The sequence below is a fragment of the Pelodiscus sinensis genome, chromosome 4 (assembly GCF_049634645.1).
Source record: "Pelodiscus sinensis isolate JC-2024 chromosome 4, ASM4963464v1, whole genome shotgun sequence".
Classification (NCBI taxonomy): Eukaryota; Metazoa; Chordata; order Testudines; family Trionychidae; genus Pelodiscus; species Pelodiscus sinensis.
In genome coordinates this window covers 86,953,929-86,979,947 of record NC_134714.1, presented here as the reverse complement: position 1 = coordinate 86,979,947, position 26,019 = coordinate 86,953,929, and the positions used below count along the sequence as shown (strand labels likewise).

At 40.3% G+C, this 26,019-nt stretch overlaps 1 protein-coding gene across 1 annotated transcript in view; it reads right to left on the bottom strand.

Annotated features, from left to right (window-relative positions):
* Positions 1-3,502: 3,502 nt before the first annotated feature.
* Positions 3,503-26,019, bottom strand: part of FBXO3 (F-box protein 3) — a 34,163-nt gene continuing 11,646 nt past the window's right edge. The window contains exons 4-11 of the mRNA XM_075927668.1: positions 20,626-20,740; positions 17,947-18,151; positions 15,097-15,142; positions 11,201-11,285; positions 9,272-9,394; positions 8,134-8,249; positions 6,498-6,688; positions 3,503-4,574 (exon numbers count right to left, since the gene is read on the bottom strand). Of these exons, the coding sequence (XP_075783783.1) occupies positions 4,449-4,574; positions 6,498-6,688; positions 8,134-8,249; positions 9,272-9,394; positions 11,201-11,285; positions 15,097-15,142; positions 17,947-18,151; positions 20,626-20,740 (1,007 nt within the window). The 3' untranslated portion in view covers positions 3,503-4,448. The remainder of the gene's footprint in view (positions 4,575-6,497; positions 6,689-8,133; positions 8,250-9,271; positions 9,395-11,200; positions 11,286-15,096; positions 15,143-17,946; positions 18,152-20,625; positions 20,741-26,019) is intronic.

Genomic DNA, 26,019 nt, shown 5'->3' with positions numbered 1-26,019 from the left:
CGTAAGCGCTGAAATTTTCAGCAGTTACACGGGGGACAAGGAAGGGAGAGGTTGTGCTTGTGGGAAGCTGGCTTTTAAGTGGAAGGGGCTCCGCAGGAGATGTCTTTTGAGCCAGCTCCCGTCATGGGGGCTGTTGGCTTGGTCAGAGCCGGTATGCACGAAGAGCCAGCCTGAAAGCTGGCTTGCTGTGTGCGGATATAGAGGCAGCAGCACAGGGTGCATGTGCATGCGTGCAACCAGGAGGATTAACCGACAGGCACAGGCTCATTGTTTAACTGTGTACACATTCACATCCCTAGACTGGTCTGTATCATTTTAGGGCACCTTTATGAAAGCTATGTGTATGTAATATAGTGGATTGAGGTTCAGTGAACCCTTTTACACCTTTAACTGGCCACTTTTAGATATGTAAAGCTTGACTTCTTTATACACAAAAATTGTGTTTGTACTTTATCCTGACACTTGTAATGTTGTTTTAAATGAGGTAGTGCAAGGCTGCTATGTCACAGTTTATGTTCAGTGACTAACTTTACTTCATCTTGGACGCTTGATTAAAGACTGCAACATTTGTCACCCCATTGATTGCCAGGGTTGATTCAGCTGATCTGGCTGGCTAGGCGGGTTCCCCTTCCTCCCTCACCGCTCCATGTGCATCCCTTCTGAAGCTGTGCACTTGGTTGAAGAGGACAACTTTCCCAGAGAGAGGAGTACCGATCTTCGGTCAAGGGTATACGATAGCTTCACTCCCCTACTAGAACCTCCTTTCACTTCTGTTCATGAAAACCAAAAAATGAATATAGTTAGCACAATGTGACCACTCTACAATCCCATAGCAAAGGGATAGAAACTCGCTGGTTCCCCCTATATCACGTTACTCCCAATTTTTCCTAACAGGCTTGCTTATACCTCCATGGAATGAACAGGAGATCCACCTCCAAAACCAGGAGATCTCAGCTGCTGCAGTGACAAACTCCTTAGAAATTTTGGAAGATTTCAAGTCACATGGTTTTAAACAGGGTCCCACTGGCTATGCTAGGAAAGAAGAAACTAATTATACTCCAACAGAACAGAATGGTGACAAGATAAACCTAAGAGGTGGGATGAAAGGGCCTTGCTATCACTCTGAACTCTGAAGAATACAATTAGAAAGCATGAGCCAGTTTTCAGGTCATGTGACCTGGAAGAGTTCGTGTTCAAACACCACTCTCCTCAACTGAGAATGATTAAACTAGTTTCACAGTTGGACAGGAAATCATGTTCCCTTAGATCATCAATAAAGCTGTGAATTAGTCAGGGGTATTTTTAGTAAAAGGCATGGGCTAGTCACCAGCAATAAACAAAAAAGGTTAGTGCCATGATCTATCCATGACTTACTATAAACACCCTTGGATACTCTTAGAGGGGGCTGCTAACTGTAGGGGTGCCCAAGGGCCACCTCTGCCCCCAAAGCAGCAATAGCTGCTCCCACTGCGTAGGAAACTGCCAAGCAGTGGCTGCTCCCACCATCCCGAGCCAGCTGCATCAGCCACTATTCAGATGCTCCTGGAAGGCCAACTGTCTGGGGTTGCTCAAGCAACAATCAGTGCAGCTAGCTGAGGTGAAACCCAAATGGCTGGCTGCGAAGTTGTTCCAGTAGCAGCCAATGCTAGTAGCTGTTCCCAGGATCAGCCACTCTGGCCACTGCAGAAATCATAGAAAGTCATAGAATCCATGTCTTCCCAATCCTCCATGACAGACCCACCCCCCAAATCATCAATAGCAGTGGTAAGTTCTGCCCTTAATGAATATTAAATCTTTTCATTTTAACACTACAGATTTGCGGTTATGCTGGAATTTACTAGTCTCTAATCATTTGTTCACTAATTCTTTAAAAAAATTCTTGTATTTAATTGAAAGAAGTATCAAGGCTCTCTCCTATTACACAATATTTTCCTTTCATTCAATATTTAAGAGGTTATAATAAAAACAAATGAGCAGTTTCAAGTATTCCAATTGTTAGTACAGTTCATCAAAATCAATCAAGGGCCAAGCTCTGCAGATGTAAGGAGTTACATCTTTCATCCACTTCTATAGGCATTTTTTCAGTAACATTTCCTGGTTCTTCATTCTCTCTTGGGAATAACCAACTGACATGAAGACCAAAAACAAAAAGAGTGAACGTACCACACTGAAATCATGTAAAGGAAATAGCAGCCATAATCAGTAGTGGTTGCAGCCAATCTTTACTGAATGAGCTATCCAGCAAATGAGGTTTCTGTTGGGTCCACCAGTGCCACATAGTGGTTTCTCTCCAAACTGGAAGAAATTTGCTGTGTAGGTGTGAAGGACAGGAGTAAAAAGTAACTGAAATTTCTTACAGATACCCCTTGGTGGGCTTCAGGACATGGGATTCCAATGACAGTACCTGCAAGAAAGCATGGGGTAGAGTATGAAGGGCTCAGGGCAGGAGTTTGGGGATGTGCGTGTGCATGTGTGTGTGTACTATTAATAGGTAACCTGTTAAAATCTTAACAGGTGATGCTTAGTGGATAATTGGTACCCAGGAGCAGTCCCCCGCCCAAAGCCCAGCAGAGGGTGGTGGGCTGCTCCATCCAGTCCCCATCGGGCCCCCTGCACAGGACTGTCAGTTCCCTGCCTGGGCTGGCTGGGAGCTATGGCAGCAGCCCCTGCAGAGGGGGTCAGGAGCTGATGGGCTGGAGCAGCCTCTCTCTGTAGCAAAGGTCATTCTAGCCCGACTCAGCTCTACCCTGACCCCTGTCAACCTCCCTTTTAAATTGGTTAAATGTATTGCATTTAACTTGTTAAATGGGATTTTACATCCCTACTGAGGAGGGGCTCAGGAGTCAGGGTACGGGTGGAAGAGGAGGGAGGGCAATGGCACCATTTAGGCAGGCCTGAAACCCCTCCTCCCCCCGATTCATACCAACATGTTGCTTGATTTCCCCTTCCCATCACTCAGGACATGAGAGGAAAGCATACAGCATGGGTCACTTACTCCTCTGCTCCTCCCTTCACCAGTCAGGAGCAAGAAGAAAGCAGGCAAGCTGTGTATTTCCCTGTAGTGATTTGATAGAGATATAAAGGGAATGGCCAAGCAGTGTCTTAGTAAGTCCTTAAAGCAGGGAGGAAGTGGGGAGAGGGGAGGAAGAGGAGAGAGAATCAGCACCTTCTGCACGCGCTACACAGCACTCTCTGTCCAAGCCCCCTTTCACCATCCTGGACCGGTGGGGTTGTACCCCCAGCTAGCCCCTGGTACCTACCTGGTTGCCTGCTGCTTATCACAGCAGCCTGCAGGAGAATCCTGGGAGCCCAGACGGAAGTGTGCTGCCCTGCCTTCAACAGAGCACCACAACCCGCCAGCTTCTTATCAGAGCAGCACTAAAGTTGCAACTTACTTTCATCTCTGAAGAAGGGCAACCAACTACAACATCGCACTAGTTGTGACTTTTCTGCAACTTGCTCTACTCGTATCAAGAAAAATAGTTCCAAGTAACATTTAGAATAAAGGAGGCAATATGTTCATTTTAATGGCAATGGAAACAAAATTAAATGATGGAACAAATATTTCTTTAAATAAGGCTTTTAGACATCTATGTATTGTTAAGCCTCAATTATGAATCAAGAATAATTACAAAAATCCACATAGGATTCAGGAAAACATATGATAATACTTAGTCTTGCACAAAATTTGTGTCACTTACCACAAAGTCAGACAGCAAACATATAAAGAAAAAACAAACAGTATTTACAAATTTATACTATGTAATAATTGAGAAATTGCTTATCAGTTAACAGCACATTATGAATTATACTACACATTCCAAAAGGCATATATCTGATCATCAGATATTTATTATAAACTAAGCCGAAAGACAGATTGTCTGAAAAATAAGTTTTGTTTCATTTCAAACTTATGCACTCAGTCATCAGAATTTTCTGGTATTTGTATGTTAATATAAAAATGTATCAGAGCACCTGAGCTAACACAATGGCGTTACCCAGACCTAACTCCAAATTCCATTCATTCATAGCAGAAGTTATCAACTGGAAATCAGTGTGAAAGACCATCATGCACTATTTTGCAATCTGTTCTCTCTGTTGCTAAGTTTTAAATGCTTGTATAAAAACAAATCCCCATACCATGTTTGTAATATGACCATAAATAGGAAATAGTTAAAAAATGTAAGATATGATTACCCCTATACTGTCACTGTTTTACACTTTGGAAAAAAGTGAACAGAACAAGCCCTTTCCCTCCCTCCCCTCTTTCCAGAAAACACAAGCCCTGTAGTCCTATCAGATGAAACTTGAACTGGCACCAACATTCATGCTAGTTGTCCTGTAGTGGAAAAGAAACAATTCAATTACAATATTCAGAAACTGTCTTATGTAGTAGCCCCACAAAGTTTAATTTGTTCTGTGACCAACAGTTTTTTTTAGAAGATTAATCAGGTATGACGTGGGCAGCGTCCAGAAGGGGCAGGAATATCCAAGACTCTACGTCTGTCTTCATATTCATCAGTATCTGTTGAGTCTTCATCTTCATCCATAGCATATTCATTATGATTAGTTTCCTACAAACAAGACACCTCCATGTTTAAGTATTTAAACACCTCCTAAATCTCACGCTGATTAAGTGCTCTAACAATGTAACCAAATTAAAACCAAGATGTCATTTACATCACATTTAAAAAGCCAGCCTCAGATAAAGTCTAATTACTGCAAATAGTAAATTACTGCTAAATCAGACTTGTTTTCATGTATCAGTTTTATAAAATCGTAATCTACATGGCAATTATATTTCTAACCTGTTAGAACTTTTATTGATAAACTAAATAGACCAGAGAGAACAGAATTTGGCTCACCAACTACTGGAATTGCACTGAATCATCAAGTACTGTGGTTGACAGGAGTTAGGAAAAGTTTGCTGAAGAATTCTGGAGGCAAAGGCTCCCCCCTCCCCCCCCCCCCCCACACGTTAGGCTGTATGAAAACTTACTCGAAGTGCTAACACACTTCACTTGGACACTGACACTATTATGCACTTAGAATCTTTAAGTAGGGGCTCTGTGCGCACTTGTGCTGATGTAAAAAACACTAGATCAGTCAGCTGTGTTTATCAAACAAATCACAAAAAAGCATGAAAATGGTGAACTTAGAACTAACTGACCTGGGTTAACTAAGCCTGTAAAAACAGCACAACCATAAAAGCTAACCCAAAGAGTAATTAATAAGTTAATTATTAATACAAAAGTACGATGTCAGCCAGTCTTTAGCCTGTTCACATTATCCCTTTTAAAATATTTTTCACAAAAACAAGTTATAAAACATGAATAGGGTATATTCAGACTAACAAACCCCTCTCAGAAAATGCTCTATCATTAGCCTACTACCAGCTTGACAGTCAGTGAAGTTCAACTCCTCTGTCCACTGAAACTGTAACAGAGTGGGAAGGAAAAACCTGGTTTGTCAAGCAGGAAGATCCCAATCTATTTAGGGTTTAATGGATACAAATTAGACATCTTAGATTTAAACTCTTTTAGATTCAAAATGCATATTATAGTTCCATATGCAACTGACAATCAAGCACTGCTTAAAATATAAATCGCTATTTCACACAAATTTTTTGACTGATTTAAGTGAAACCTTACATGGAGTGTACTGCAGTAATCCAATCATGAGGCAACATGAATACAGGCAGTCCCCGGGTTACGTACAAGATAGGGACTGTAGGTTTGTTCTTAACTTGAATTTGTATGCAAGTCAGAACTGGCGTCCAGATTCAGCCGCTGCTGAAACTGACCAGCGGCTGACTACAGGAAGCCCGAAGCAGAGTTTCTCTGCCCTGGGCTTCCTGGAATCAGCCACTGATCAGTTTCAATAGTGGCTGAATTTGGACGCCTGGGACAGAGCAGCTGGGGCCCTGCCGGGTAGGTCCCCGCAGCGCCGCACCTCAACGCTGCGGGGACCAACCCGGCAGCACCCCAGCTACTCTACCCCAGGTGTCCCCAAGTCAGCTGCTGCTGAAACGGATCAGCGGCTGATTCCCGCCGCTCGCGTCCTCTGGGGCGAGAAAAGCCCCCTTCGTAACTGAGGATCCGACATAAGTCGGATCCGCGTAACTCAGGATTAAATACAGGCAGTCCCCAAGTGATAACTGTTAGAGTCAATTCTATTTTGTTATATTCCCTTGGCTACAAAGATCACCTCAAAGAAGTAAACGGAACTCAAATTAGGGGATAGGATTTTTTTTGAGGTGTGTCTCACTCTCTCTCACTCTCCATATGAAACCATTTATCTCCAGGTTTAGTAATTCTTGTTTTTGTCCTTTCCCCTAATATGGAATGGTTTACATTATAAGAAGAAATAAAATAAAGTTATAAACTGGAAAAAGTATCAGCATTATTGAGTCTAGTAAGATCTATTTCTAGAGAATGTGTTTTCTGCAAAAAGGTTAGCCTAGCTCAAATAGTAATGCCAACTGCACCTCAGCTTACCATGCGTGCTGTAGACACCTTGAATGTTGGGCACACCATATGAAATCTGGGAATTATGACATTAAAGAACTTGTCCTTATAGTAGAGACAATGAAAGGTATAGTATCCTTCCATGTATCCTGAAGTAGTGGAGAAGGTAGTACAGCTGGTATATTCGTAAACTCTACCTGGGCTGATTATTGGAAATTCTCCTGGGGAGGGGAGGGAAAGGGGGGGGGGGGGGAGGAAAAAAAAAAAAAAAAAAAGCTATTTAGAGTTTTGATTTTTATTTTTTTTAAAAGAATCAATAGTACATACTTCCCCTTGCAATATAGAGAATTGCAATATAGAGAATTTCTACAGATGTTAAATTCAGTTAGCGTTCTGCTGGAGCACACAGGTAGTAAAAGTTTAAGTGCTTTCTGTAACTGGACTAATACAAATAGAAAAAAATAAACTTATTTTAACAAATTCTGTTTTAATTAACTTTCTAGTGACTAATTACAGGTGCATCGTTTTCAGTCTCAAGTGAACAGCAGTTTTTTTTTCCTGAAGAACATTATTCACCAAATCTGAAGTGCTTAACTTGTTCTACAGGAGTCAGTATAATAATCTCAAAGGGTATGTCTACACTACCACCCTAGTTAGAACTAGGGTGGTTAATGTAGTCAATCAAAGTTGCAAATGAAGCCCGGGATTTAAATATCCTGGGCTTCATTTGCATCTTGCCGGGCGCCGCCATTTTTAAATCCCCGGTAGTTCGGACTCCGTGCCCGCGGCTACACGCGGCATGGAGTAGGTAGTTCGAATTAGGCTAATTTGAACAACCGTTACTCCTCATGGAACGAGGAATGACAGTAGTTCGAATTAGAAAGCCTAATTTGAACTACCTACTCAGTGCCGCGTGTAGTCGCGAGCACGGAGTCCGAACTACCGGGGATTTAAAAATGGCGGCGCCCGGCAAGATGCAAATGAAGCCCAGGATATTTAAATCCCGGGCTTCATTTGCAACTTCGATTGACTACATTAACCACCCTAGTTCGAACTAGGCTGGTAGTGTAGACATACCCAAAGGGAGAATGCCCAAACCACATGATGAGGGGGAGAGTTTGGTCTTATTTTTTAAAAATCAAAACTACTGCTACTAATTATTTCTAAACACAAGAACAAGTACTTAAATCTTCTGACATGCACTTATGTTAACCTTAATACCTAGATTAAAAAGCCAGATGGCATAAGAGACTTCAGGACTCTTAGTATTAATTTGTATTATCAAAGTCCTCAGGAGCCCTACTATGCTAATTGGTGTATCAAAGGGCAGTTCCTTCCCAAAGAGCTGACCATCTATTTAAAAAAAAAAAAAAAAAAAAAAATCTTTAAATGGTTTGACTACTTACGTATTAAATACAGATATGCCCAACAATTTAAAATATTTACCCAAAAATTATATTAAATTATTTAAAATTGAAGTTAATGTTTAATAATTCATTTGCACCCCATATGAGAAAGTTGAACAGAGAACATGTTTGCTAAGATCAGAGAATAGCCACCATCTTGCATCATTACAGAGAATGGCTTTGCCAGAAATTACAAAACTTTCTTATCACTGGAATGCCCCAACTGTTCAAATGAAAAATCAAACTCTCAGAATACATACCAACAACTCCAGGACCCTGAACTTCTTCTACATCACCTTTGGCATTTGTTATTCTCCAGTACCGACTATCCAACTGACAGGCTCTCTCAGGAAGAGCATCTTTGGACATCTCAATTCTGTAAGCCAAATCAAAAATTGTTTACTTAAAAATGAATTACTTAAATGTCTAAGACGACCATAAAATGGTCAAAATACTATCCTATGTTCCCTACTGCTTAGAGAAAGCGTTAAGTTCTAGTGATGTCAACAGACCAAAGGAGGAACACAAAAGGTCTAATCCCAGTTTAAGTATACCTCTTAATTACCTATGTCTCCCTAAATCATGACGACATGTGACTGTTTGTGTTTGCCAAGTGATATGAACTATATATTGTTAGTGAAAAGAAACTTCCCAACTAGAACAATAAAACCCATTCCAAGTTTCAAAATAGTCAAGTAGCCTTTTATTTAAAGCTATATTAAAATATGTACATTGCATAGTATATGCCAAGCCCCTTTTATACATGGTATCTAAATTAGGTATGTGAAGGACTCGTCAACTATCCGGTAAGCAAATGTTTATTTGATAGTCGACTAGTCACCCCGCCCCCCCTCCCCTTTCTGCTTCTGATGGAGGCACCAAGGGAAGGAGAAATGAGGGGTACTTCAAAGCCGCAGTGCCACATCGAGCCTGGGGTCAGTCCCCAACTGACCTCAGGCTCAGTGTGGCACTGCTGCTTTGAAACATGCATGGAGCCTGGCATCAGGCTCCTCGTGGCATTTCAAAGTGGCAGCACCACGTGCAGCCCAGGATCAGCTGGGGACTCCCCGCTAACTCTGGGTTGTGTGTGGCACTGCTGCTTTGAAATGCCGCGGTGGTGTTCTAAAGCTGCAGCGCAGCGTGGAGCCTGGGGTCAGCGGGAGATTCCCCAGTTGATCCCAGGCTTTGGCGCTTTTGCCTTTGAAGTGTAGCAACAGCCCTATCGACTAAAAATACATTGACTATTTGATTAGTCAATTACCTGATACTTAACATTCTTAGTCTAAATATACAAATTTCATCATACTTTTGAGTACCATGCATTTGCTCAAGTCATGAAGCTTGAACCCCAGACAACTCTTCTCTGTTACCAGAAAAGAGAGCCAATTTGCTACTCACCTGATTCTGTAAGTGAAGAAGTAATGAGGTGGGTGTACAGAACTAAGTTCAGGTAGAAAAGATGTGGAGACTGAAACAGTAATATCTCCTGTTGTGGCCACACACTCCTTATCATGAACGTATCTGTGCAATAGAAACAAAAGAAATTTCCAACTCTTCATCATGATGTAACTCAATTTCACACGTTCAATAAAAACGCTAAAAGGATATTTTTGAAGATTAAGTATTCATAAACTATGCTAATTGTATTCTGGATTATTAAACCTGAGATTTTTTAAAAATTAGTTATTCTATATAACATTAGCTCTAAATGAAACTAGTCAGTTTCATTTTTATGACTGCACTACAATATGAGTGCAATGCTTCCTTACACCAGGAGAGCAGGTCTGCATCCAAGCAAGGTTGTTTTGGTTGATTTCAGAAATGTCTTCATGCAATTCTTCATATTAGGTTGTATACACATTTATCCTGGAGACCCAAAATATGGTTCTCACAGCATCCCATTAACCTTAAGAGGAACTGTTATACACCAGGGGCTCTCAAACTTTCCAAACTACTTTACTCCTTTCAGGAGTCTAATTTGTCTTGAATAGCTAATAATCGCACAGAATAACTACTTTTTTTTTTTTTTTTTTAAGTTTCAGGTTTAATAATCCAGAATACTTAAAAAGTGTCACAGAATGACTAAAAAAACCCCTCCTACTTTGGCATTTATCGTATAATTATAAAATAAATCAATTGGAATATAAATACTGTACTTGCATTTCAGTACACAGTATATAATACAGAGCAGCTGTCCCTAAACTATTATCTTCTCCCCTGCCCTCTGTTCTTGCATCATGGCATGGGGTTGGAAGCGGGGGAAACAGTGCACAACAGCTGAGCCTGCAGTCAAGTTCAGCTCCCAGCCTTATCCCCCAGTCTTGGCCCTGGACTGGGAATAGGGCTGGGATGGAGTCAGAAACAGAGCTGGGCATGCTGCTGCAGGGCAAGACTGGAGCAGAACTCAGGACACCACATCCACCAAACCTTCCTCCACAGTACCTGGAGGGAAGGGGCACGGACAGGCCCATGCCCCATACTTTGGGGACCTGATATAGTGCAGCATAAAAAAGTCATTATCTGCAGGAAATTTTAGCTTGTATTTACTTTGCTGGTGTTTTTTTATGTAGCCTGTTGTAAAATGAGTCTAATATTTAAATGAGTTGATGTACCCCCTTTACGTGTACTCTTGGTTGAGAAATACTGTTATACACAACCAAAAGAACATACTAGAGAAGTGTACTTTGAGCTTCAAAGTAAATCTATCTTGAAAGCTTGGGTAATTGAAGTGGAGTATCACAATTCATGTATTCAATACAACATTCAAAGTAATGGCAAATAGACGAGATCACTGCAAGAATCCCTTATTTAAAATTTCAAATGTCATTTGTTTACCAGTTTTGTTCTCAGGATATTAGATACAAAGTGGATAAGGTAATATTTATTAGACCAACTTCTGCTAATATAAGAGAAGCTTCTGAGCCACAGAAAGCTGCTCTTCAGTAAATTCCTAAATGATCTACAGTTGTATCTTCCTTATTAGCCCTCCCATTTTGCACCTCAAGTTCTAAGTAGTCAGATGGGTTGGAGCTGGCATTAATCACTATCTCTTCAATGTCATATTACTAGAATACTAGTTCTAATATTTCCAGTAACAAAACAGGATTAAATTAAGCCTCTTGATCCTGCAGCTACAGCTGTTGTATATATTATATACGTCTTCTCTCCATCCGCATCTGTTAACCTTCATGCCAACCAATCCACACCCAGCTGTTTAGGGGTGATTTTCTCTGAATTGTAATTATGCTGCACTTAGTATTGCACTGCACTTAGCACATACTTAGTACTCTGCCTTTCATTATGCTGCACAGAGTAAAGTGACAATACCTGAAAATCTGGTCCCTGATGATGGGATAGCCGCCTGTTACGACATTGTTTACATAAGATGTGAACCATTCCAAATAAGAAGTTCCTAGATGCAAAAGAGGGAATGTTTTTATTTCATCAGTACAGTATAATTTCATTTTTAAACATAGGTAATATAAAAGCAGTAAGCCTAGATATCAACAATTCCAAGACCACTGCAGTTCAACCACTCATTCCTCACTGCTCTATTCAAAACAATGAAGATTGCTTTTACTGGGAACTGGATTGTGGCTTAAATGGTTTGCTTGTTATCCTCCATTCACTTTGTCACTGCTAAAATAAGACTATAATTTTCAGGCCAGGAACCATGGCTTTCTATTTATATTGTGAAGCACTAGCACAATTCTGGATATGGTTATACTTCAATAACTGCCTTTTAGACCTTTCCTGGTGCTGCTATTAACTGATGTGGCAAGGTTGGTTTTACAAGTAATGTAATCACTACATCTATTTCCTAGGCTCTATACTCCACAGTTAATCCAACATTCTAGTTGCTAAGGCTGGTAGGTAAATTACTGGACCTACAAGCTTGGTTTTGGTTTACAGGTATCCAAGTATATACAGGTAAGGTATTAACATTTATAAGAAGTCTACCAAATGTTAAAAGTTTGTGTACTCTCAGTAACAAAACTGGAAGAATGTGCAACATGCATACCTCTTACCACCACAAGCTCAGAGTTTTGGGTTTGTAAGTCATTCAATAGAGAAACTGAGATTTTAAAAAACCTGCAGTCGCCACTTTGTGAGCAACTGGATTTATTGGGATTAGTAGAAAATTCAGTAATTGGACAGATTCAAACCTGACAGACTCGTTTTAATGAACCAAGTCCTCAAAGAGGAGACATTTTCTGGTCTGTCTACAGGGGAGGCAAAGTAGGTAGTTGCCCTGGGCCCCTGTGTTCCCAACCAACACCACTGTTACTGCAGAACTGATGGCAGCCTGAACCCCAGGTCCTTTAAATTGCTGCTGGAGTGTTGCAAGGCATGCTCCAGGCAACTCCAACAGCTGTCTAGGGACAAGTCACATGGGCTACGTCTACATTGGCCCCTTTTCCGGAAGGGGCATGTTAATTTCACGAGTCGTAATAGGGAAATCCGCGGGGGATTTAAATATCCCCCGCGGCATTTAAATAAAAATGTCCGCCGCTTTTTTCCGGCTTTTAGAAAAGCCGGAAAAGAGCGTCTATACTGGCCCTGATCCTCCGGAAAAAGCGCCCTTAACTTTGAAGTAGGAATAAGATCCTCCGGAAAAGGGCGCTTTTTCCGGAGGATCAGGGCCAGTGTAGACGCTCTTTTCCGGCTTTTCTAAAAGCCAGAAAAAAGCGGCAGACATTTTTATTTAAATGCCGCGGGGGATATTTAAATCCCCCGCGGATTTCCCTATTATGACTCGTGAAATTAACATGCCCCTTCCGGAAAAGGGGCCAATGTAGACGTAGCCATGGTGTACTGTAGGCAGCATTGAAGGTTGGCTGTCCCCATCCCCACGCCTTCTGGGAGCATAGAACTGTACCCGTCCCCATTTCCCTCGGCCCCCTTGAAAATAAGTGATGTGTAATTCCATTAATTCAATCAACATATTAAGTGTCTTAGTAATGGAAGATGATAACTCTTTAAATTTTGGTTTATATTACTGATGTGAAATATCAAATAGAATCACAGCACTGCAAGAAAAATTGAGGTAATCTAGTCCAGTCCCCTTCACTCATGGCAGGATCAAGTATTCTCTCCATCATCCCTGACAGGTGCTTGTCTAACATGCTCTTAAAGGCTCCAATGATAGAGATTCCACAACCTTCCTAAGCCATGTATTCCAGTACGCCATCCTGATAGAAAGTTTTTCCTACTGTCTAACCTAAATATGCCTTGCTGCAGTTTAAGCCCATTGCTTGTTGTCCTGGCCTCACAGGTTAAGAACAATTCTTCTCTCTCCTCCTTCTAAGAACCTTTGTATGTACCTAAAAGAAGTGTTACGTCCCGTATCTTTTCCAGACAAGACAAATCCAGTTTTTTCCATCTTCCCTCATAGCTCATGTTTTCTAGACCTTTAATCATTATTATTATTCTCCTCTGGACTTTTTCCAATTTGTCCACATCTTTCCTGAAAAGTGGCACCCAGAATTGGACACATTATTTCAGTCAAGACCTAATCAGTGCAGAGTAGAAACAAAGAATTACTTTGTCTCTTGTTCATAACACTCCTGCAGTGAACGCATCCAGAAAGAAGTTTGCTTTTTTTGCAACAGTATTACACTGACTCATTTAACTTGTGATCCACTACAAATTGCAGATCCTTTTCCTCAGTACTCCTCCTTAGGCAGTCATATCACATTTTGTAAGTTATATGTATACATTTATTATTAAATCATTAACTTAAAATATTCTATTTCTCCCAAGCTATACAGAGTTGCTTTGGCACAAAGAGGAGTAATTTACTCATCTCTTGTTCCTAATTTTGCCCTAAAAAGTAAATTATTCATACTGTCCTGACATCCTTGGGGCTGCTCCAATAATTTCTCTTATCCTTTTTCCGTCTTCTGTCACCCACCCGATTATCTTCAACATGTGTCTTGGCCTTGAAATGATGAACTTTAGGGTGCTCAATTGCTGTATTGAGTCATTCTTCAATTTAAACATGTATTTTTATACAGAAATGGGAACTACTTTGTTTAATCTTCTCATCTATATGGAATGTGCTATGACAGAACACTGGTCTACAACAATTGGAAGTCATTAGTTCTATAACCAAGCCAACCAAAAGTGGTAATTAACACCATCACTGTAGTCACTATTTTCAAAACAGTTCCTCCTCCTCACAAGTACAAGATGCAAATAATTGATCAATGTTCTGAACTTCTACAACATCTTTCACCTGAAGATTTCGAAGCACAAAACATTAAACCTCAACACTTTTGTGAGGAAGAAGATAGTGATTTCATCACCCAGCAGTGCAAATACAGCTACCTCTGGAGTAGAATGAGTGATGTGTTTTCCGATACACAGCCATTGCAAGTCCAAAGTTTAGGAAGTTTTAATGAGTTTCTCACGCTTCTCCTTTTTCCCCATTAAAAAAAGCATATGGCATGGCATCATTGGTGCTGTACCCAAAACAACCTATAATTCATGTTACCATGGATATAAATAATTTATACATCCATTAAGGCACCTTTTTCACTCAATAGGAAATCATTTCAATTAACTGGAGTCTTCCTTCAGTAGAAGAGGTATAAAAAGTATGAGAAACTTCTTACAATAGTCCCCAGCCCTATTATATAGCCATGACTCTGAAATCGTCCTCTCCCCTCCTTTATGCTTTGAATGATACAGTTAGAGTGCGCCAGAAGAATCCAGGAATGTTTTCTTTCAGGTATGATTATGTTTAGTTTAATTGAGGGCACAATATATACGAACTTCTGACATGGTTGCAAAGGTTACTAAAAATTTCTTCTCCAAGGCTACATTCAGGCTGTTTTTAAATCACATATCTGACAGCTCCTCTGATGGGTATCCTAAAAAGTGCTGCGTGTTTTGTCAGACTGACCAGTGGGTTGAATAACTCAAAAAACAGAGGTAGAATATGACAGGCATTAATAGGGAAATAAAATGGTTTTATAAATTTTTATTTCAGTTAATTGTTCAAGTTCCAATAGAGGCTAAAGGCCTGAGCAGTAAGAATACATGTACAAGATTAGTGCTTACTTTGTGCAGGTCAAACATTGTGCAAATATGCTAATCATATGTACAATTTTTCATGAACATATGCAAATCAAGACAGATTGAAGTGGCTCGACATGCTGACATCTCTAAATAAGGTATTTTTAGAAAGAATATTTTCCCCCAATACAGCATGCTCTTACCTGTAATGAACATATCAATAGCAGATGGATTACGGGCCATCTGATCCTAGAAAAAGGAAACAAAATTATGTATGTTGAAAAGAAGATTGATTTTTTTTCTTGCCATCCTCTACACCTGAATATTTTCCTAATATTATCTAGGCCCAAACCTAGCTTCTTCAATAGAGCATCCAAATCCCACGAACTGATGTTCAAATCAATATTTAAAGGCACAAATGTCTAAGTGCCAAATTGAACATTCAAGCACACAATTGGGACACTCCACTAAGATGATCACATTTGAAAATTAGGCTTTATGTATCATTTTAAAAAATGAATCAACTTTAGAAGAATAATCTGCAAACTTATTCAACCTCATTTCAGAACACCTATCTTTACATTCCCCTTCCTGATGAAGCCGTACTGTCTCCAAATGAACAAAAACATTAACATTTAAAGGCCTTCAATTTTTCATAATATAAAAAAGGCAAAATAGACATTTAGAAGAACAAAAAAAGTGCATAGGATTTTTTCAATGTCCCCATTGAACTCCAACTGCTACACATAAGGAAAATAGCTAGGAAAATCTGAACAGCTAAAGTTCTAGAATAAAGTTTACTTGAGAGTTCCAAACTCCCTGAATCTTTCTTCGCAAATACACAGAGAATTGCATGGACATCTAGAATTATATCAGCCGTTTCAATAACCACTTGAAAAGGGGTTTTAATTTTTTAATTGAAATTAAGACTCAGACTATAGCCAAGGTGTATCTATTGTTGCCTGTCATTGCAGGCATGCTGTGATGTCAAGTAATACGTGCTGCAATAATTTTAGTATAGAGATATTTAATAGTTTAATCTTGAATGTGAGTGACCTTACTTTTAAGGGTTCCAGACAACCTTGACGTATGTTTTTCAAATGCATAGTTTAGTAAATAATACACAATCTGACCAATTAGGAAGTTCTGAAAAGACATTTTAAAACCTAATTTATAATTGGCAATGCTATAAACTCAACTTTGGTATAGAGAAGTTCAGGAAATTTGTGTCTGAATTTTCTATAGATTACTAAATGCCAATTGGGGATTTATGCTAAGAATAGTGTTGGTGACAATGGACAAGCAATTCTAATCAGAACAAGAAAATATTTTTATCAATGAAATATAACAGATAGCAGAACCACTTATTGAAGAGATATCTTGACAAACTCTTTTTAAAACTATAATCCCACTTTAATCCCTGAAAGAGACAAAGCTGTTCAGAAACCAAGAGCTTGAGTCTCTCCTTTCACTAGTGAGACTCAGGCATAAACTCCACTGAAATCAATGGAATTACACCAGTACAAGTGAGAATAACCAGACTCTGATATTAAGGTGGCGCCATCGCTGTAGTATCAAAAGCAATTTTTATAAATCTTTAAAAAAAGATTAAATTGATCTCTCAAAAGTATCAGGGCATGTCTATACTAAGGAGTTATTTTGAAATAACTCCCCTCATTTCGAAACAAGGTGAGCATTCATACTACCTAGATCGTTATTTAAAAATTTTTGTTTTGGGAGTTATTTTAAAATAATATATTTCAAAATAACTGATGTATACACTATGGAGTTATGTCAGACTGATATTTTGGTTTTTTTTCATTGTAGAGTAAGCATTATATATTTCCCAAGAAGAGTACCATATCAGTTTTTCGATTTTGTTTGTCTTTGTTTCTAGGAAGTAAACCTGTAACTTGATACTGAATACAAAATCCCCCACTATGCATAAGAAAAAGTTTAACAGTGAAAAAGTTGTGAAAACAAGTGAAAATTTGTTCAAGCAGACTGGGACAAATTCATGCCATTCACAATTCTACCAAATTAAGAAGATTACAGTTTTACCATTTATGACTTAATCTGCAAAGAATTTGCTATAATCACTAACCGCATCACACACTAAAGTCACATCACTGTTGTGTTAAATATTCTTCTTGGGCAATTTGCTGTACACCTTAGAGATGTTAAGTAGCGATTAATTTGCGAGTTGAATAGTCAATGGAATTTCCATTAACTAATCGACTCGTCATTAGAGAAAGGCTGACTTCCGGGTCTCAGCACAAGATACACCCTTCCTCCCCCCACACACACACCTGTTGCCACTCTGCACTCTTAAAGGGACAGAGAGGAGTGGTGCACAAAGGTGCTGGCTCAGTCTCTGTTCCTCCCCAGAATCTCAGGACAACCCTCCCCCGCGCTGCCACTCTGCATTCTGAAAGGCACAGAAAAGCGGCAGCCAGTTCTGCAGGTCTCTCACTTTAAGAGTGCAGAATGGCAACAGGGGAAGGGGGGAGAAGACAGACTTGTGCTGAGAGAAATCCACAGGAAGAGCTGCCACTGCTCTGTCCCTTTAAAAATGTAGAATGGCTGCCAGGGGTGTGTGGGGGAGGAGAGAGATGCTTGTGCTGAGAGATCTGAGGGATCAGCTGCTGCTTCTCTGTCCCTTTCAGAATGCAGAGTGGCAGCGCAGGGGAGGGTTGTCCTGAGATCTGGTGGGGGTCCAGAGATTGAGCAGTGTCTTTGCATGCCAGCTCCTCTCTGTCCCTTTAAGAGTGCAGAGTAGCAACGGGTTGGAGAGGGGAGGGTAAAGTAGTTGATAGTGCTACCCAGTAAGCTCCTGTTTATCAGGTAGTCGACTACTCATTCACATCCCTAGTACACCTGAGGACAACTCCTCAAAGGCATCATCATTTATTTACCAGTTAAATGCTCTCATATACAGAACATTCATAATGTAACAGTTTAATGAGTATTATATCTGTTGCATGTCTTATGACAGGAAACAGATAAGTGCCAGTTTTATCTAAAAAATACATCTATAAACATTTCTTCCTTACTGGACATTGGTAGAAGATCTCATATTTATTACGACCCTCCACGCTTTCCAGAGCCATGTACTGACTCAGGCCAGTGTGAATGCAAAAGGTTAGAGGAAGGCATTGTTTCAAACCAAGACGCTGTTGAAATCCCCCAGCTGCTGTGTCAATATCCAATAAATCCTCTGAACGATAGTGATTGGACAAAGCCATACTGCCCATCAACCTTAGAAAGGACAACAAAAAATAGAAACAATGAGCACTTGAGTAATAATACAAAGATAGCATCTACCTTTACCGCAATGAATAACTTATTCTAAGGTCTACTTCTGCCATTGCTAGGCATACTTATACCCAGAGACACACAAATATAATATCTGCTACAGAATCAAGTCTTCAATTCGTAATACCAGCCTTACAGACTTTTCTGTAAGAAAAAAAATGATGTGGTTTTAATATTGTCTTGCTCTTTTTCCACATTTAGCACAATAAGAAGGGAGTTCTGGGACATTCTGGTGATTGCCAATTGCCCAAGAAGTTAAAGCAGCCTTGAACCATTTGCTCATGACTAAAATAACATAATGGAGCAGCTTCGCAAGGTAGAAATTGGAACTATATTCTGCACTTCAAGTTTTGCATCAACTCCTTTCAGTACTAAAAAGGAACATTCATGAATACTTCATTTCTATAAGCTAATAAGCATCAACTTCAGTAACGTAACTACTTAACAGACATGGTGCCACCTAGATTCATCCACAAAATGTGTTGAGACAGAAGTTAGGAAACTAATAAAATTTAACAACTCTGCTCATCCCTTAAGAATAGTTACTGAAAAACACCAGCAATTATTTTAAGAGATGCCTATTTATGGATCTGCATTTAGGGTTTACTTAGCCTTGAAAGTTATTCAGTTACATTTGGAAGGAAAAAGAAAACCCACATGAAGCATGCTTCTCTTTTTCCATCAGTAAAACCTGTGAAAATTAGTTTGGCATTAACTGGCCAATCTGCTATAGGTTATTAATGCACGCTAAATACAAACAAAGCAGACACCTAAAATAATAATCAAACTTTGATATGTTGCCTTCTGATAGTTTTTTCTGGCACAATTTGATAGAGCTACTGGAAGATCAATGCACAAATGACAATTCTCCATATCATAAACAAGTGAATAAACATGATTGCATATTGTCCAGCCAGAGAACCAGTGCACTTTCAGGCCTCTCATGGTTAGCAATAGGTGTACATCTTTCAATGCAGATAGGGTGGTGAAAACATGTTTGCGGGAAGACATTGGAAAGTGCTTTAATTGTAATGCAATGTAACTGGAAGCAAAGAGCAGGGGGAGAGAAGGAAGAAATCACACCATGCCCAGTTCAAAGCAAGTATTACAGATGTGACAGGTAAACAGCTTTGGAAATTTCTGAAGTGTCAAAAGCAATACAGATCAGATGCTTAAATAAACTGTTTTAGGTCTTTCAAGATTTCCACTGAAAATGTGTCGTCTGGATACTTCAGTAATATTAAGTCAGGATAATAGGTCTTACGGTTCACACGGAATAGCATTTCCAGAAGTTTTTACCATTTCCTGACCAATACTATTACATCAGGGCGTGGCACTTTGCTTTTGTTAAATTACTTTTTCCAAGGGCAACATGGCCTTTCTGTGAACATCTCAAGTCACTCCCACTGCCTAATTCCCTTTTGAAAAATCTCTTCTAGGATACCTGCTTATATGTGAACAGTCATCCTCATGAATAGGAGGAATTCGTCGGTTACTTTTTAAATGCCTGGTGTTAGGATGAGGATGTGAAGACATCAAAAAAGGCTCAAGCTGCCACCTAGTGAGAAGCCAGAATATGGCAAGGCCACAAACATGCAAAAGCCAACTCAAATATGCTCTTAGATTCCCCACATTTTACCATTCATGGCAATAGTAGTTCTAACACTCCTGTCATTTTCCTCAAATACAGTCCAGTGTGCTAAACTGGACAGATTTTAAAATGCACTGGTCCCATGGCTGGACAAATATGCAACCATATTTAGTTACTTGTTTAAGGCATGAATAGTTGTCAAATTTTACATTTCAGAAAGACTACATATTTTTATATGGAAAATTTAAAAAATATTTTTATTTTGTAGGGTTTAAGAGTTTCATTCTATCCTTCTACTTTTCAGGTAATTCTACCTCTCTCACTTAAAGCTATTCTTGTATTGTCAGGTCCAGAAATTAGTTCCCAGACTATTTTATCTGAACTATGTATTTTGCAAATTCTGATGCAAAACAGCCTAATTTGGCTCTCAGAACAACAGAGAATTCAGAATAACTCTGTACATATGGCTGTAAATGAGGGCCATAAATATCCAGAGCTAAAATTTTGCAAATTACGGAATGTATAACTTTCAAAAAGTGTCAGTCCCATTTTCAAAAGTGACTTGGGCATTTAGGATCCTAGATCTATTGGCAAGGCACTTAGATGCCCAGGTCTCACTGCTAAAGCACTGCTGACGATAGAACACAGCTATTATAGTGTTGGGGAAAACTTTTAAAAGAACCTAACTTCTATACTGTATATAATATTGTGCATAGCCTGCTTAGCAGGCATTCCAAACCTCACTCATGTCTCAGTTTACCTGAAATGTCCACTATGAAGAGAAATAAACAAACAAACATAATTGATAGAATGTTTAACTCCTTACCCAGGAACAACTAGCTTCTGTCCATTATGAATACGAAATGAACATCGATAATCATCAGGGAGTTTGCAACCTATTTGTGCTTCCACGGCATCTAGATCTTTCTCCTGCACACTATCTGGAAACATTAAAAACATTTTTAGCGTGGCAGCTTCAGACAACAGAAACAAGAACCGTTGCTTCAAAAAAGTCTCTCAGTGAATTGAGTCCTTCTTAAAGTACTTTATCATGTGTAAACCCCACCTCAAATTTAATTGACAAAATTTGGTGCATCTCTTAAGACAACAAGAGACAAATGTTGCTTTCATTTACACAGTCACTTGCAAACCTCATTGGTTTCAATGCCAGCTACATCATTTCAGTGGAGCTGCACTTTTACATGTCAGAGCAGAATTTGTCCTAACTAGATGTCAAATTTTTCTGTTATGCTTTAGTAGCAATGGAAAATGCACACTTAAAAATAAAAATCAGCTCATTTAAAGCCCCCTTCTAACCACCACCAGGACTAGAGGGTTTCAACATTTAATGTTGTCATGATTATGAGGGTTAGCCAGCAGCCTGGGGATTAAGGGGTTAACTACACCTAGCCAGGTGGAGTGACCAATAAGAATGTAGGTGGGATTTTTCAAACTGGGACAAAGGAATTTGGGTTTTTTTCCTTTTCTCCCTTTTGTCTCTCAGCGAGCGCTCTGCAGCTACAGAGAGGGACAAGCATGTCTCTCTCTCTCCAAGACACCATTCTTCATTTTCTGTGAGTAGGGTAAAGTTTAGGCCAGGCATGTCCAAAGTCCGGCCCGCGGGCCAAATGCGGCCCGCGGTCGGATTTAATACGGCCCCCCGCTTCTCCCGGCTCCCCGGTGCTTTTTTTAACTGGCGCGCTCAGCGCGCCGCTTCGGGCCGCCGCCGCCGCGGTCCCAAACCCTGCCCCTGCACTCCGCTTTGGGGCTGAGAGTGCAGGGACAGCCCCCGCTTCCTCCCCCTCTCCTGGCTCCCCGGTGCTCCTCTGACTGGCGCCGCTTCCGGCCGCGCCGCCGCCGTCCATGGCAGCCGCTGCGGTCCTAAAGTCCACCATGTAGGCATGTAGCCTATGTACTGCAGTCCAGATCTCAGTTTCACCCTTCACATTAGTGTAGGCAAGTTTTTTTTTCAATTGAGATGAATACATTGTAAAATCTCAATGTCAGTTGGGCTAAATCAGTTATAAATATATTTGGACACAACATGTATAGTTGGTGTTATGTCGTTTGCCGTTTGCAATAAACTTTGCATAAAATAGTTAATTTGCATTTAATTTTAATGGTTCAAAGAATGTCAGGCAAAATGGTCGGCCCTCACGCATGTTCACTTCATCAAATCTGGCCCTCTTTGAAAAAAGTTTGGACACCCCTGGTTTAGGCAGTTCCGTTAGGTTTTATTGTTTTAAGGATTGGGTATGGGATCTGAGATCTGGCACTGTTTAAAAGATGTTTTGGCTTTTCTTTGTAACTAAGTTCTAGGCCCATGGAGTTTCTCCATGAGTATATTTTGTTACCTCCCTATCTAGTCATTATGGTTGCAACAGGAATATTGTTGTAATAATAAAGGTTCTTTCTTTTCTTTTTATTAACCTGGCAGTGGTTAATTGTGTGCCTTGATTTTTATTTTAGGGGTAAGATTTCCCAAATGATCTTTCCCCTGATTTCTTTATCAACATTTGGGTGGTGGCAGCGGAAGTTTTATTCCCAAGATCTAGGTTTTTAAGATCTTGGGGGGAAGTTTTATACCAAAGCCTGGTAGATAAGGCTTTGGGGTACACTTGCTGGCCCCCACTTCTGCATTTATCATGCCAGAGTGGGGAAGGAGCCATGACAAATGTTACAAAAGAAGAGTGAATAAAAAAATGTTTTAAGAGCAGCCCTACTAAATACCCAAGAGAAATTCAGAATTATGGTTCTCATTCTCCTTATTCATCCCATTGTGACTGTCAATTCAAAAAGTTGCATTTTTTAAGAGACTCTTGATAATAGTACAAATAATATTCTTTTTAAAGTTTTATTTTATATACTACTTGTCCTTATTCTCTGTATTATGCCTAACAAGTACCATTAACTCCTTGTCCAAGCAAAAGGGAGTTCATTACTTGATACTAATCCCAAAAGTATGCTAGTGTGTTAGGTAACACAGACTACCTGTATATCACAAAATTCAGATCATGATATAGAAGTAAAGTAAACTTCCGATAATCCGGCACCTTTAAGACCCAGGGGGTGCCGGATTATCAGATATGCCGGACTATCAGAAGGGGGGGCTATGAGGGGTCTGGGATGGGGTGGGGGGATGCTACCTCAGACCCCCTCATAGCCCTTCCTTCTGATAGTCTGGCTCTGCCCCAGGAGTCCCTGATTCAGCCGCTGCTGGTCAGTTTCAGCAGCGGCTGAATCTGGGACGCCTGCAGAGCAGCTGGAGTGCTGCCGGGTTGGTCCCGCAACCCCGAGGGGCAGCTCTACTGGACCTACCCGGCAGCACTCCAGCTGTTCTGCCCCCTGCTTCCCAGATTCAGCAGTGGTCAGTTTTAGCAGCGGCTGAATCGGGGAAGCTGGGGGCAGAGCAGCTCCAATGGTCCGGCTGCCCGGAGCACTTCCGGGTTCCTGATGGTGCCGGATCATAAGGAGTGCCAGACCGTCAGATGCCGGACCATCGGAGTTTTACTGTAGTCTGTTTCTGCTTCCTAAGAGATTGTAAAAAGACTATCAGGGTGAGTTTCAACAGCACTGACTAGAGAAACAAAGGGATTTACTTTTAGATCTTCCATGAAACTAAAGAAACATTTCCCCCATCACTGTAAGTTAGTTGACTTAGACCTGACTCGACCACTCTCAGCCAACCGTGTAATAGCTCCTAGTTGCTATCATAAAAGAACGGCCTGTTCAGATGTCCTTTTTTGATAAATACCATACAGGTTGAACCTCTCTAGTCTGGCATGATTTTATTAGCTCAATGGCCACTTATCATGGGTGTGGTCAAGTTTTCCTTAGTCCCATAAAGTTTATTTGCAGCCATCAGTTCTGGCTCTCAGTGTACTGTGCTGTTATTTAGCTCTAATTCACCACTAAATGTCTTGTAAGAGCCTAGTCAGCTGTGGAAGTGTTGGTAATGCTGCTAGACAATATGGACCTCCCATGGTCTGGCAAATGCTCTGACTCAGCACCTGAGGGTGCTGGACTAGAGGTTCAATTTAGAAATTTTCACTGAAGGAGGAGATAGAGTCTTTAAATGTCCAGTTAAAAGACAATGAAAAAAATGAGTCTCAGAGATTCTTCCATTACTCTAAGTTCCTGATACAATGTCTATTTCAAAATACTAGAAGACATCTGCTTTTCACACTATATAAAATTGTGATTACACTGCACATAATGTATATTTCTTATGTTATGAATTCCTAGGTCTAGCCAATTATTTTCTCAATGGGACTATATCCATTTAATTTCAGTAGAGTTACTCCTGAACTTGGCCTGGTGTTTATATAAGTCACATTAAAGTTATTAGGCTCAATTCAGGAACAAGATGAAATTCTATAGCCACTATTATACAGGAGGTCAGATTTTATGATCTAATGGTCCTTTCTGGTTTAAAAAAATTATTACTGAATTGAAGCATACTGAGACTAGGGATGTTAAATTTAGATTAACTAACTAGTGAAATAGTCAATGGGATTTCGATTAACTATTCGATTAGTCTATAAGGATGGCTACACCTTTGAAGTGTAGCAAGAGTCTTGCCGGGGCTGAGGACTGGCCCTGTGCTCTCTGCAGCACCTGAGTCTTTGAAATGTACTAGAGTGGGGCTCTTGTACGTTTCAAAAGCAAAATCGCAGCAGAAATGGCATGAGCGGACACTGCTTCAGTCTCTGCTCACGCCGTTTCCCTCTGTGCCTCTACTTCCCCTGTCCCAGACAGAGACAGTGCTTGGGGGAACCGGCTCTTAAGCCGGCTCCCCCAGCACTGGCTCCTGCTGCCTCTGATAAAAGCAGCAAGGGGAGGGGAGCGACTAATCGCATCAATAGTCGACTATCCGATAAGCTTATGCTTATTGGATAGTCGATTAGCTGCTTATATCCCTGAGGCAAATGAGGTAGCAAAACCACAAAATGTAATAGTCACTGTAAGTATTTGGAATGAAATATGTTTAACTATTCGTAATTTAAGAAAATATCACAACCTAGTGATTAGACACGTAAAAATCGCCCAGAATAGTTAACCAGTTAAATTATTTGTTTGACTAGTTAAGCACCGGTTCTGGGCAGCAGGGCCCAGCTTGGATCCACCTCTGATCCAGATACATAGTTGTGAAAGACTAGCCAGATAAAAGAAAACACAGAAACAAGAAAAAGTAGTTAACATGAAGTTAAGATTTCAGAACCTCAACCCTATTTTATGTGAAACGTGGCACTTATTACTGCAGCATGCAAGTGCCTTGATCTTTAATGTATTTATCCTCAACACTTCTGTGGGGTAGGAAGTACTATTATCCTCATTTCACAGGGAGGGAACTGGCACAGACACAAAGTGACTTGCTCACACAGGGAGCATGTGGCATAGTAAGGAATTGTCTGAGCATAGAAGCCTAGTCATCCCTTCTTCTACACTACCCCGAGCTATTTGAGTCTTCTAGAACATAGAAGAGTTGGGATTTTCAAAGCAGCCTAAGACAGTTAGGCAGCTGAGTCCCTTAAAAATTCCCTTAGGTTCCTTTGAGAATCCCAGCCTAGATTCCTAAAATTAAAAAATTCCAAAACAAAGACATGTAGAGTTAAGAAGATTAATATAAGAAAGAAGAAACCATATTAGAAAAACCAAGAAATGCAGGGTGACACTTCCCACATAACAGTCATGCAACTTGAACTAAGCCCTTTTATCCTTGCCTGAAGTATTTGCTCAAGGAAATCAGAATACCTCACCCCCATCTCAGACTTCTTAAAATGTAGCTGGGTAGCATACATCATAACTATTCCTCAAGATAATGGTGCTGCAGCAAACACAGTAGGTGTCTGCAGGAGTTCCAGGTGTTGAGGAAGGCATATAAGTAGCAGCCAGGTTTTTGTCAGTGCTTTGGAATCTGTGCTGTCTACAAACAGCTCCCCTGTTGAATTTATGACACTTTGCGGACATGACTACTTAATAATTCACCTTCTCCCCATAACTCTTAAAACATGTACACTAATGTAATAAAGACGGACCTGGGCAGCCAAGGTCACTCACGAAGACGATCAATTCTGAACTTCACTTCATGCCTTGGTTCACTTGACCCTGGATTTGAAGGCCTTCAGGACAGACAAGATTCCCATATGTTTTCTCACGCTTGCCCAACAAGTTTGGAAATTCAGTGAAGGAAAGGGAAGGTCAGGACCACTTTTAAGAT